Here is a 13,973-nt window from a genome sequence, read left to right on the forward strand (position 1 = left end):
GCAGTGGCTCTGTGTGACACTTGAATTAAAATCAGATTTCTATGCATAGTTTTTCTACCCTGAGGTTTCTGTTGCCAGTGCACTTTCTCTATCCTTGCATCTATTGTTTATTCCTGTATAAACAGCCATCACTGTTTAAAGGACTGGTCTGGGTTGTGTGATGTTTTGTTGGGTTTTTTTTCTGGTTTGCTTGAAATGCTCTCTAAATTGGCATAAAAAGAAATGCTTAAGCAGCAAGCAAAACTCACATAGTAGCATGTTTCCCAGCAATATGGACTCTCAAATGTTTCTTTGACTTTGAGGATTTCATGATGTTGTAAGCAACAGAAAAACATCTTCTGCTATTAAAGATGGTACTATTTAAGATTACATCAATATAAGTATCAACATTTTTTTGAAACTTTTCTATTTGATGTTAAATTTTAGCTTAAAACATATGGCTAAATTTTGGTGGTTAAATTATTGATCTAAAGATCAGGGAATCTGTAACTTAATAATACAAGAAAAGGTGCATTTTGTGGGCAGTACAATTCATAGAAAAGAAATTTATTAAATTTTTAGATCATGAGTAATCTCACTAATGCTGTGGCCTCATACCTGCGTTTTAAAATGTGGAACACTGCAAATGGTTTTGTGTTAAGGAAAAGACAGCAACAGTGTGTACTCTACTACGTTATCTCCTGCCTAAACTGAATAGTTTGAAATCCTAGAAAACAGACTTGCAGTAATCTCCTTTTGGTTAAATGCATCTCTCATGAATGCTGAGTTTCTTTGTAGGAGTTTTATCAATTGAACCCTTTGGCCTGATAAGTGTAAAAGTTCTGCAGGAGTGACTGTATAAATAGACGTTTGTAAAGTGTGAATTTCCCACTCTGTCAGATTTGGTACTGTACACTAGCAGAATCTTCTCTACTGAAAGTAAACCTGATTAAGTAATTTACTGGTGTGGAAATATGGGCTTCCTGTTAGTGAAAACAACAAGTCTTCAGCTCTGAATTTCTGGGGGGGCGTGTGTGTGTGTGAGTTGTTGGACTGCTATAGTGTGTTTTTCATGAACCTGTGAATGTTTTATGAAGGTGATGGGTCCGAGAAGGAAAACAGGCATTAAATGTAAATGCATCACTTTAAAATTTGTCAGTCTTGAATAGAGAAGGAATTTCAAGTTTGTAAATGCTTTTCAATAGTTTGCTTTACACAGCAGCATTATTCTTAATTTACTTGTGAATACATGAATAAGTGACCTGTATATGATATGTCTAGCTAGGCTAGAAATAAAAAAATACTAAATAACAAAACTCACCTAAGATGCTTCAGTTCTTGTCTTTTATGCATGCAGACTTTATATTAGTCATCAACTAAATGAGACTATATTTGGTTTGATGAGCTGGAGGCATTTGGACAGTAGGCCAGGTCCCTTTATTTCTTCCACATTTCTGACTGTTCATCGAGGGACGTTTCTAAAGTGCTATCCTGCTGGTGTACATAAAAAAAGGAAGTGCTGTTCCTGGGATATGTTTTATTTGACACCATGTATGGGCTGCATGGGTCTTCCTGTTCTGTTGCATTTTTCTGTTTTGAACTGCAACTGTTCCACTATTCTGGGAATGCTTGTTGTGCCTCTTGTAATTTCTTTTTAATTTCTGTGTGTTTCAACAGGGGAAAGTCTTCCAGAACTATCACTTTTGAGCAGTTTAAGGAGGCTCTTCAAGAACTCTCCAAGAAGCGATTTAAAGACAAAAGTGATGAGGAAGCAGTTCAAGAAATATATAAACTAATTGAAGGGAAAACCCCAATTATATCTGGAGTAACGGTATGTTACTGATCTCATGGATGGATTGTTCTAGCTGTCCGTTGCTCTGCTGCAGTGTTGTTACATTCACCCGCTTCCTTTCGCAGCCCACAGGCCTGGGCAGCCTGCCCCTGTGGGCCTGGGGGCCGCGGCTGTGCTGCGCTGGGTGGGAGCCGTGTGTGAAAGTAGAGTGCGGGGGGTGGTGTTCCTGCGGGCACAGCCATAGCCTCTGCTAGGAATGGCAGGACCACCCAGCGGCACGGTCAGGAGATTTCAAGGAGCTCTCTTGTGTGTGGTTAGAACGTAGAAACATTCGTGAAGAGTGCTGTATCCAAATCAAAAAGAGTAGAAGGGAGTTAAATTTACAACCTCATTAAACAGTTCTAAGATATTGTGTGAAATATCAAAAAGACTGAAGCAAAGACACCTTGAAAATACATTTAATACAGCATGTGAATCCCAAAACACTGGAAATCTGGCAATAATTATCATGTGGTCTGGTCTTTGCTTTTTGTTTGTTCAAAGTCTGTCAGTTCTTTATTTTTCTTTTTAAAATATTGGCATTAAGAATTATATATGAAAATGAAGTTATAAAGCCTAGAGTACATAAGTTGGGTTGTCCTTGTAAATGCTCAGGTTAGGCAAGCTTTTACCCTGTAGTTTAGGAGATACTGGAGTGTTTACCATCGACTTGAATAGTCCTGTTATCTGCTTAAAATTTGTGATCTTCCTGAGTTTTGGCTGTAGGGCTGTGAATGAAAATCTAATTATAAATAATCTTTCCAGAAATTGATTCTGCACAAATGAACAGTGGAAATGTCAAGTGGAGACATCTCTTTCGAGTTATACAGTTTGTCAGATTTTTACAAGATTTGATTTTATTACTCCTGTACTCTTGCTTGAAACAGGTGATTGTTTTTATACAGGCTTAAAATAACGAACCTTCCTTTTTGTCCTTCACTGATTTTAGTGAGTTTAAGTAGCTTGTTCATCTACTCAAGGAAAATCCTTTGAGTTGGGCACATTCTTCTAGGCTTCACTCCTGATTCAGTTTTCGGTGTTTCAGCAGTCACATATTGAAATGCTAACAAGCGAACAGCCTTTTTCTGCGTGGATGACAGGAGGGCGAGAGTGCTTTGTGGGTGCAGAGTAGTATCGTACAGGTGCTGCAGAGGTAATGAAAGTGCCATCAACAGGGGGAGAGGAATGGAGGGGGGGGATATGAGCCAGCAGTGTGTGGCTTGCCAGTACTCCTATTGTATTTGCAATCCTGGGGAATGTTGGGAGATGTAATGAAGAAATAATGGGAGAGTGGGACGTGGGGGTGGGGGATCACAATATTCACTCCTTGCTTGCTGGCAAAGTAAGGAGCAGGAGGCGGAGCTTAAAGGAAGGGAGATTGCAGGCTGGGAGAAAAAAAAAACCAAATTTGATGTTTGATTTATCGTGCTAATTTAGTTTCCAGGTGGTAAAACTGACCCAATCACTTGGATATTAAAGGCATTAAAATAAATAAATATGCAGCCAATCTCCCTCCAGCAACCTGGAAATGCAGATATGAAATCTGTATGCAAGCATTCTAATGCTTTGTTTACATTGGGAAGCCTGTGTCCTGGAAATTTTAAGTAGGACTGCTTTCTATATGAAGCTTTTCTTAAATTGTCCTAGGATCAGTCAGTCATGCCAGGTGGTGTGTGCCCCACTCTGTATAGCTGTGCTGTAGGTCACATAGATTTGGTTCAGGTTTCAGCCAGAAAACTGTAGTGTGACTACTGACACATTAATCTAAATGTATTAGGGAGGGAGTTGAAAGTGTGATTAATACTTGGGGATAAGTATACTTTAGCAGCATTTGGAGATTTTTATGTCTTAACTTCTGATATTTTGTGCTCTTTGTTGGGGAGGCAGGGCAATATGTCTGTATTAAATGGCAGCTTGGGGGAATCACTGCTTCCACAGGATGGTCAGAAACCTTACTTTCACATGAGACAATGAGAATTTTAGTGTATATTATGATAAAAGAGGAGTTTTCTTTTTCTGTTTATTTTTTCTTGACCTTCAAAATGTTGTAGATTTACAAAAATCCCTGCTTGTGGTTGATGTGGTTGAGAAGGCTCAGCAGCCAGACATTGAAACGGAGAAATTCTGGGCTGCTTTCTTATCTGCAACAGAAGGTGTATGCTTCGCTTGGTCACACAGAAGGAAAAAGAACAGGCAAGTGATGGGGGCTAGTTAAGCCATAGCTTTATTAGCTAATGTGTTAGTATATCTGACAACAAAATAGCCAGTGCAGGCCGTGCAGCTTTGACAGTTTACAGTCAGACATGTAAACAAAGTCTAGAACCTTTTAGTTGCCCTCACTCCTAGACAAAGCCTGCAAGAGCCAGGCTGAGGTTCATTCTTTTCCTGCAGCAAAAGCAGTGTGCTGTAGCTGTCAAATGCATTTCTACACCTTCTGTGGAGCAGATACTTGCTTTGGTCATTGCTGGCTCTCAAAGTGAAACCAGTTGAAGCTCAGTGTATATCCACTGTGTCCCTGACATAGAAATGTAATTTCGATGGAAGGGACCTGAGATGGTCTCATTCAACCTGCTGTTCGGGGGGAGAGCCATCTGCAAAGCTGGGTGAGGTTGCTCGGGGCCCAGCACAGTTGAATTTGCTCCGAGGGTGGTGTGGGTGGCAGGGCAGTGCAGCAGCGACAGCACTTTGAAAGCTAGGTGTGGCTGCTCAGGGTGCTGGCAATGCAGGCAGGACTGTATTCTCACCAGAAGGGACCCATCAGGGGAAAGCAAGGAAGCCAGAGTGCAGCCCCGAGAGCGCAGCAGCTGAGATGTGGCAGTGGTTGCAGCAGGAGCGCAGAGAGGCTCAGGAGTTCCACTTGGCACTATGTGGGTCTGCCCGAAGGCTGGACAGCGGTGGTCTCTGCACGCTGCAGGATGTGGTCCCCAGCACATGGACACCCGCTGGGATGCAGTGGTACTCCACAGGAGTGCCGTTAGCACATCGAGTCCTGGGCCCCAGGGCTGGAGCCCTCTGTCCAGGCCCTGTGCTGCAGAGGGCTCCTGCCTGTCGCTGGAGTCGGGGCAGGGGTGGCCTCTCCTGTGGGAGATGTGCTACGGCCAAGGCCCCGAGGTCCCAGGCTGAGGGGAAGGGTGAGGAGGAGACTGATGTGGTATTTGTGGAAAACCCAAGCTACACAAGGGGAGGAAGGAGCAGCAGCTGGAGACCAAGTGGACAGAGACTGTCAGGATGGAGAAGGCTGGAAGCTCCTGACTTCTGGCAGTAAGGAGTAGTCACAAACGTGTTCCACCTGCAGGTCTCCAGTCTGAGTACTCTGGGCACTCGTGGGGGTCAACGAAGACCCATCAGAGTCAGCTGAGCCTGGGCTTAGTGCCCACACACAAGGGGAAAAATGGGCGATAGCGTGACCCAGCACCACCTGATGCTATGGGGGCAGGCAGGTTCTTTTAAGGATCCTTGGTAGCATGGGAACTCGCCACAGGTTTGTAGTTCTAATTATGAGCTTTATTATTGTAGAAAGATTTGAGTAATCAGCGTAGCTTGTTGTTAGACAGAATTGTTAACATTTAGGATCTCTTTCTTACTAGGTAAAATTGCAGTTACCTATTCTTTTCAGTCACCTGGACCCTCTACAGATCAGGTCAAATCCTTAATAATCAGCATGCAATAGATTAGCCATGATGTGGACTCTGACTTTAAATCTGGTACCCAAGAGGTGAGCCATTTCCAAGTTACGCACACACACCCCTTAGGCACTAACAGCACGTCTAAAGCAGATGCGTGTATGTATGTTGTTTGACTGTGAAAATAAAGACATTAGCTGGAAATCATCCATCTCGTAGAGAAGATTAATATATCATAAATGTTGTAATTAAGCTATATTTAATCTACCTATGTCTATAAAGCTACTAAAAGAATTGGGATGTGATGCTGGTAAAGGGGAGCATGCTGCATTTGATGCAGTTTTTTATTTTCCTTCAGCTGTGGCAGGCTGGTTGGTTGGTTAGTTTGTTTTGAAAAAAACCAACAAAGCAAACAATGGGTTGGCTTGGGAGACACCAGCTCTTGCAATTTTTCCCATTATCTAGAAGGTTAAGAGGGCTGTAGCCAGATGCTCATTGGTGAGGAGTTTTAGGCGCTACATGTAGAGCCAGGACTTGCAATGTTGAAACACCTGAGTGGCGTTACTGGAAACCAGTCCTTTGAAAGTCATTGTCCTGATTGATTAAAACGGGTGTTACTTTCTACTTTCTGGCTTTATTGGAGTGGCTTATCGCTTTCTTTTGTGTGTCTGTGTGCACACTAAACTGAAGAAACATGAATGAAATCCGGATTTTTCATTGAAGCTTGACACCTGTTCCTGGCTTTTTGCAGGTTTTTTTTTAATGCATACGCATGTGTTCCCATGATTTTTTATTATTTTTTTTTTTTTAATTTATTTTTAAATCCTTTTGGTATGGAGTCCTGGTATAATCCCCAGAAAAGGAAAAACTTAGGCTTTGAGAATTTCTTTTTTCCTGTTTCCTCGTGAGTTTGAGGGTCTCATTCTTTACAAAGGTTCTGGATGTTACCAGCAAATAAATAATTTTAAAAGACTTGCTCAGATTGCTGACGGTGGTGTGGATTCTGAAGGCTCCCAGAACATTTTAATTACATAACCAGATCTCTATGGCAACGTTTTCTAGGAAGAAATGCTATTGGGTACTAAAGTTTTATGGTTGAAGGAGCAAATACAGAAAGCCAGCCAGTTTCAGTGAGGAGCTGAGCAAGGGTGATCGCAGTTGACAGTGTAGCCGGGAAGACTGTGGCTAAAATGCGTACCGTCCTGGTGAGGAGCAATGTTAGCGCCTTGCCCCCTGCCCATCACCAGCGCTTTTGGCAGTGCAAGCACTGCCAGCACGCTGCTGCCTTCCTGCACAGAAGTGCTGCTCCCAAGTTCCTGGCTGTTCTGAGGAGCGGCATTGCTTCCGTAGTAGCCAGCTCCAAGTTTTGCAGCTCTCCCATCAGAGTGTTAATATTGTTGATTTCATTCAGCAGGTCAGTTGAGAAAAAGTTAAAAAAAAGATGTGTGGGGGCAGCAGTGCTTGCAGTCTGCCATTTTGCTAGGTGATGTTGGCCTCCCATACTTCATGTGATCCACCACCTACTAAAAAGACACAGTACCTAGGGCAGGAAGGGAATGTTTCTGTACTATCTGGACACTCATAGATCGGGCAGAACACCCCAGAAAACCTTACTGCCGTGTTTTGCGTCAAGCCAGTAAGTTTCTGCTTAAGCTGTGGAGCAGCTTTAAATCAAATCTGAACCTTTGTCAGTGATGGCAAGCAGTGGAAAATCTCTTCAGGCAAGGTGTTTCAGTGGAGACAAGTTCATGGCAAAAACCATTGCACTTCATGTCTGTTTTGAATGTGTGGTACTCCTACAGCCCAGTAGCTTTTCTTGCTGCATTTAGCCCCAGTAACTGGTTTGGGAGATCCTTTTAGGGATGGTGCCAGGCTCTGTGCAAAGCCCCGCGGCGCACGGCTGACGAGAGCTCACACGGGCTGTGCTGGCTGCAGAAGTGGAAGCCCTGCAGCTGCAGCTGCCTGGTGCTGCGCTGATCTGGTTGTCCAGCCTGTTGCATTGTGCCAGGTGGATGCCCCAGCTTTCTTTGGCATTAGCTCGGCATTTTAAACTGCGTGCTTCATAAAAAGGATGGTAATGAGTGCTAACTGAAAACAGTGGACATGACGTTAGCAGCACTGAATTGTCTTCCTTCTTCTTTGCCTTAGCCTTGTCCTGGAAGGAAGAGTCCTGAAAGTCTGGGGGATCTTTTAGTCTTACGCTGTTTTTCTATTTTCATGGTTGTGGCACAGGTGTCATAGGATGCTTCTAAGCCTTTGACACCAAAGCTGAGATAGAGGTCCTGTTGATTCTCTTAACATTCATGCTGATTTAACTGCATTGCTGCAGTTTCTCTGTAGCAAACCAGCCAAATGAGTGCAAGAGCATGTTTTTCAGTGGATGTATTTTTCTTCAGCAAATAGCTATGTTCCTCTTCAGCTGTCTCATGGAATGTGTGTTCTTGATTTCTGTGTTCTCCTTTCCTTTTTTGTGTAGTTCCTTTCAGCTTTTTAAGGATTTATAGTACACTTCTGAAACTTATTCTGATTTTCCAGACTGATGAAATGGAATGGTTGACTTGCTCTATAAACTGCTTTTTGGTTTGTCTTTTTTCTTGAAGTCTAAGGCAAAATCGCCCAGGTGTGCAGAGGTATCTTTCATAAGAAAGGAGGAGGGAAGCATGTGGCACTCTGAAAGGGTTTCAGGGTTTAAACAGACTCTGCAGCTTTCTCTTCCTCTCTGGTATGAGGGCTGTTGCAGACAGACAGAAGTTGGAACATGGCTAATTGGTAATTTGGATGGGTTGTTTGATATTTTTATTATTATTATTATTATTTTGGTTTTTACCCAAATGTGGTCAAACACTAGAACAAGTTGCCCACAGAAGCTGTGGAACCTCTGTCTTTGGAGGCCTTAACTGAAGAAGTTTCTGTGTAAGCTCATTTGGGCCTTGCTGTGTGAAGGGCTTAGGCTAGATAAGGACTCTTAGCAAAAGTTCCTTCCAACCGAAATTGTTCTGTGACTTCATGATTTCAAGTTCTTATATCTCCAGTCCTCAGTCTCTCCAGGTAAGCAGTTTCTGTGCTTGACCAATCACAGTGATGAAGAATTTTTTTCTGTGTGTCTGGTTGGAATTTCCCATCTTCCAAATCGTGTTCATAATCTTCTCCCTCCCACCCCCTTCTCTTGTGTACTTCTGAACTAGCACTATTTCTAATATCACCCCTCTGTTGAGGGCAGGACTAAGATTTACCTCCCCTCCTCTTATTCTCTTACGAGTCTGAATAAAATTTCTTTTTTTAGAGAAAATTTCCTTTTATTTCCCATAGCTGACTCTTGAGACTGTGGCCTGTTCTGATCTTCCCAGTGAGGTTTTGATGTGAGAGGAGATGTAGCTGAAAGAGACAGAAGGCATGCATACCTTTCCTGACTCATCTGAGATGTTTCCTTGAACTTGGAGGTCATGTGACACCCTCTTTGGTTGGAAACTGGCAGTGAAGGAACAATGACCATTTTTGAAAGATGTTTTTAAGATTAGAAGCAGCACAATGGTCCAGCAAAATACCAGTAAAAATACAAGCTTGATGATTGAAGAAAACAAACAAAAGAATGAATCTTTTTTCAGTGATCTCCTCTTTTGACAGAGGCAAAGACATGGAAATGATAGCAGCTGTCTTGTGTTAATGGAAATAACTGAGTGAAGCGAACAATGGTTGGTCTTGGAGGACAGAAGTCTTAATATTTTTTGAGAGTATCTTTGGTTGATTCATTTGCTGTTCCAAAATGAGCTTGCACAGACATTATATTTGGTTCTGTTGTGCTAAGTAAAACTTCCCTCTTAAAGAGAAAGTTTAAAAAAAAAATCAAGTTCATGTGCATCTTCTGTGATATGCAAACTTTGTGGTTAACTGTGTGTGCAAATAAGACAAGGAAAATGGTGGAGGCTTCTGTGGGCTCACAGAAGGGAAAGGAGGAGGTTGGCCCCAAGTAATTTGTTGCCTTTAGAAAAATGTAACTAGAGATATTATATAACTTACTCCAGATAGTGAGCAGTTCAAGCAGACCTGCTGTATGAAAAAAGAGAATAATTTTTTTGTGTTTCATTGTGAAAAAGAAGAGAGAGTGTTGACTTGCTAAGATGGAAATTGTCTTCATACAGCCCTTTGTGCTGTTCACTTTGTTTCTTCCGACACTTCTCCTCAGTGATGAGAGACGGTCAGCTCCCCTCACACCCTGTTTTTTATTTGCCTTCCAATGCCCATGTGCAATTGGTAATGAACAGCTGGCCTGCACAGAATGAGTTCCCAGCTACACTTTTAATTGTTTTTGCCCTTTGCTCAATTCCAGTTTGGTCTCCATGATTGGTTTTGTTGTTCATAAACAGAAAAAGCATTTTGATAAAAACAAGTTGGGTCCATATTTGGTTCATAAAGGCAGTTCACTAAAAATAAGTCATCAGCTCATACAGGAACCTTTTATGAATAAACTTGCCACCTTAGGACACTGAAGGTGATTGAAAAGCTAGAAATCATTTCCAGGCACATGAAGGACAAGAAAGTCGTCGGAGTAGCCAGCATGGCTTTGACAAGGGGAAGTCATGCTTGACCCACCTGGTTAACTTACATGATTAAATGCCCAGCCTGGTAGGTGTGGGGAGAGCAGTGGGCAGTGTCCACTGGCCTTCAGCAGGGCCTTTGGCACGGTCGAGGCTGCGAGTGCAGGGCCCAGGCGAGCAGACAGCAAGGTGGGTTGGACACGGGCTGGATGGCCAGGCCCTGGCAGTGCTTGCCAGTGGCACAGAGCCCAGCTGGAGGCCGGTGGCTAGTGCCGTACCCCAGGGCTCCGCGCTGGGTCCCCTCCTGTCCAACGGCCTCATCGGTGATCTGGAGGGTGGGCAGAGCGCACCCCCAGTGAGGCAGATGACAACACAAGCTCTGGGCGGGTGGCCAACGGGCCAGAGCTGTGCTGCCATCCCGCAGGACCCGGGCAGGCTGGAGGGACGGGCTGCAGGAGCCTGGGGAGGCTCGGCAAGGAGCGGCACAAAGTCCCGCACCTGGTGAGGAGCGGCCGCAGGCACCAGCCGGGATGTGCTGGGGGCCGCTGGCTGGAAGGCGGCTGGGCAGGGAAGGACCCGGGCGTCCCGGTGGACACGGAATTGAACTAGAATTATGTCCCTTTGCCACATGGAAGCCTACTGGTGTCCTGGGCTGCACTAGGCAAAGTATACTTTGCTAAGTGTATACAAAACACTTGTCAAGTATTCCTACCCCTCTTCTCAGCACTGGTGAGGTCACATCTGGAGTGCTGCCTTCAGCTCTGGGCTCCCCTCTAGAAGACTGATATGGAGCTACTGGGAGAGAGTCCAGTGAAGAACCAGGAAGATGATTAAGGAACTGGAGCATCTCTCCTATGAGGAAAGGCTGAGAGAGCTGGGACTGTTAGCCTGGAGAAGGCTCAGAGGGAATCTCATCTGTGTATATAAATACCTGAAGGGAGGATGTAAAGAGGAGAACAGAGCCAGGCTCTTTTCAGTGGTGCTCAGTGACAGGACAAGGCAGTAGGCACAGACTGAAACACAGGAGGTTCCCTCTGAACATCAGGAAACACTTTTTCACTGTGAGGATGACCAAGCACTGTCGTAGGTTGCCCAGGAAGGTTGTTGAGTGTCCACTCTTGGAGATACTCACAATCCATCTGGACACAGTTCTGGGCAACCAGCTGTAGGTGAGGAGGTGGGGGTTTGGGGCAGATGACCTCCAGAGGTCTTTTCCAACCTTAACCCGTCTATGATTCTGCGATAACATAGTACTGCTAGATGCTTCTGGTTGAGGAGTCCAAGACAGACATGAAGTCTCTGTGTATTCTGGTTTGTATCTACAAAGGCTTTTTGGAAAGAAAGCATGTTGGCAGGATGCTTAGATTGCAGGTGGCCCTTCTGTGTAATGTTCATGTGAGCTTGAAGAGGAAGCAGTATTCTCTTTTTAATGGATACACATTCATCATAAGAAACATCAAAGAAGAAAAAGGAGAAATGGGGTGTTCTGCATAGTTTTATGGTGGCATCTCATTGTCTCTAGTCTTTTATATGGATAGATCAATTCAGGGAGTGAGCATGTCGTACAAGGAATTAAAATTGCTTGAATTTTGTATTGTTGGAAAGAAAGTGAGCCTCCCATTTCACAGAAATTATGCCAGCAGGAAACCGATGGGGACTGTCGTCTTTCAGTTGTAATGTTCTGTCATGTGTGGAAACAGGTACACCACTGACTTCACATGCAACGTAGGAAAAGGCTGCAGTTCTTACTCGGTTACAAACAATTTAGAGAAAGTGTCTGCCTTGCAGCTGCTGCCTTTATATTCATCTCACGTACTGTGACTCCTGTGATGCAGGAAGCCTTCTAATGCATCCCAGGCTGAAAGAACACAGGATATGGGATTGCTATTGTTCATGCTCTGCATTTGTGATGTTTGTTGTGCTGATGCTTTAGGGTTTTTTAGGTTTTATTTAACTGTATAATATATATTATTTATATATATATATTATCTATATAATAATATAATTTTATTAAATCTATAATAATAATATAACTGTATAATAAGGACAAAAAGATTGTATTTTATTAATTTGCCAAGCTGTTGCCCATCCTCCGTTTCCCTTGTTGGTTTGAAATGTGTACCTGTTTTCCCAGTAGACTTATCAGGAGAAGGAAAGGATCATGTGGCACACTGCAACCTTGTTGCTAATGTCTTGTTGTTAGGATGCACCCACCCCCCCCAGCCCCAAGAAGTTGTCTGTGTTGTGGTCTTATCAAAAGTGCAGGCTGTCTTGATATAAACACCACATTCCTCAAGGTGGCCACTGGGAATGATGTCCTGGGAGTAATTTCCTGGGAATGTCCTTCATTCTTCACACAGGCCATTCTATTAATTCCTTTTTTACTGTTTCTTCTTGTATGTAAATATATGGGCATTCCTTTCATATTGCAGTCATACAAGTATTAGTAAGTCTGTTACAGTTATGTTACTGTACCATAATTCTTACTTATTTTTATTGTAATTTGGGTATTGAGGCAAATTTCGTACTCATCATGCAAACCCTTTGAAACAGAGGAGCAGAACCTGTTGTTCTTTTTCCAAATAGTAATCAAACTTACCATGACACATTCTCAGAACAGAAGTCTGTTCTGAGAATTGATTTGGTAAAGAAAAGACAGTCAGCTAGAGTTTCTGAGACCTCTCTCTGTGAGAATGCAGAATGTATACACATTTAGAGAAAACTGATTTTCCATAAAGTAGTGGTGGTGAAATATAAGGAAAGTGAATATGTGTCAAGTTTAATTAACTTTATACTGAATGCTGCCCGTCTTGTATTTGGAGTTTTTACAGTACAAACAGCTTTTGTCACTGTGGCTTTTAGCAATAGTGTTATCTAAGTAAACATAGAGCAAAGTTTAGTCCTTTGATTATATGATAAGCTTTCTTGCATCTTGTATAGCAGCTGCTTCTGCTGTTGGGGATGATGAAAGACACTTTGGCAAGTATTGTACCATGGCTTTTTGCTTGCTGGCTTACATAAGGAGAGTCACAAGTAGGATCTTCATTGTCTTCATAGTAAGTTTGTTAAGAACACACAAGAAGTGTGCTAATAGTTAAGAAAATGCCTTTAGTAGGAAGCATCATACATTTCGTTTTGAGGGAGAATGATCTAGTAATAACCAAGCATAAGAAACTTCCCCACATGTATTCTGTCCTAGAGTCAGCCTTTATTGGTATGCTCCTGCAGCTGTTATGACCTGCAGGGGATTTAAAACGAAGGTGAAACAAGGGAGCCTGTGTATTTACATGAGTTAGGTGTACTATGTGCTAGGTATACTAGTATACATGTGTACTCCCCACTAGTATAGATGCTTCATGGTTCAAACTGAATGGTGTCATCCACCAACCACCAAACAGTCTGACAGCTTGTCTCCAAGCAGCGGCTGGGTTCTTACTCCTGAACACTGCATAACAGGAAACGCTACGCCATACAGAAGCTTATTTCTACTGGTTTGTGCCAGAATTCTTGTTCAAGGTACAAGCCCCCCATGTTTCCCTTCCACTACCAAACTAAACAGCGATTCACAAGTAAGACTTAAAGTACCACAGAATTCCTAGTGCTTGTGCCCAGGGTGAAGCTAACAGCTTATGCTGTTATCTTACAGAAGTGTGTGTCTGTTTTCCTCGAGAAACTTACTTTTCCTAACAACAGTAATTTCCAGTGGCTGGACAATCCTTTGGTTCTGTTGTCTGCTGTGTGTACAACTGGAAAGAACAAATTCTCAGCTGGGCAACAGATCGGAAGTTTTTACTTTGTTGCTTTTGATGTCTCAGTTTATACATTTTTATTGCATTTTCATCTTTCTTTAGCTGGGCTGCTAACACAGTTACTGATCATAGGGTGTATTTTTTTAATTAGCTCTACTGTGAATACAGGTTTCCTGGTTATAAGGTGCTAGCAGGCCAACATGGACAAGAAAACTGCAGGTGTTAAGAAGCAGCACTTCTTGCTAGGCATTGTCTT

General features: G+C 43.0%; 1 protein-coding gene across 1 annotated transcript in view; it reads left to right on the forward strand.

Annotated features, from left to right (window-relative positions):
• The window catches only part of TPPP (tubulin polymerization promoting protein), a 66,924-nt gene that overhangs the window by 42,986 nt on the left and 9,965 nt on the right, over positions 1-13,973 (forward strand). The window contains exon 3 of the mRNA XM_055705541.1: positions 1,657-1,810. Coding sequence (XP_055561516.1) covers positions 1,657-1,810 — 154 coding nt within the window. The remainder of the gene's footprint in view (positions 1-1,656; positions 1,811-13,973) is intronic.

Source organism: Falco cherrug, chromosome 3, assembly GCF_023634085.1.
Source record: "Falco cherrug isolate bFalChe1 chromosome 3, bFalChe1.pri, whole genome shotgun sequence".
Taxonomy (NCBI): Eukaryota; Metazoa; Chordata; class Aves; order Falconiformes; family Falconidae; genus Falco; species Falco cherrug.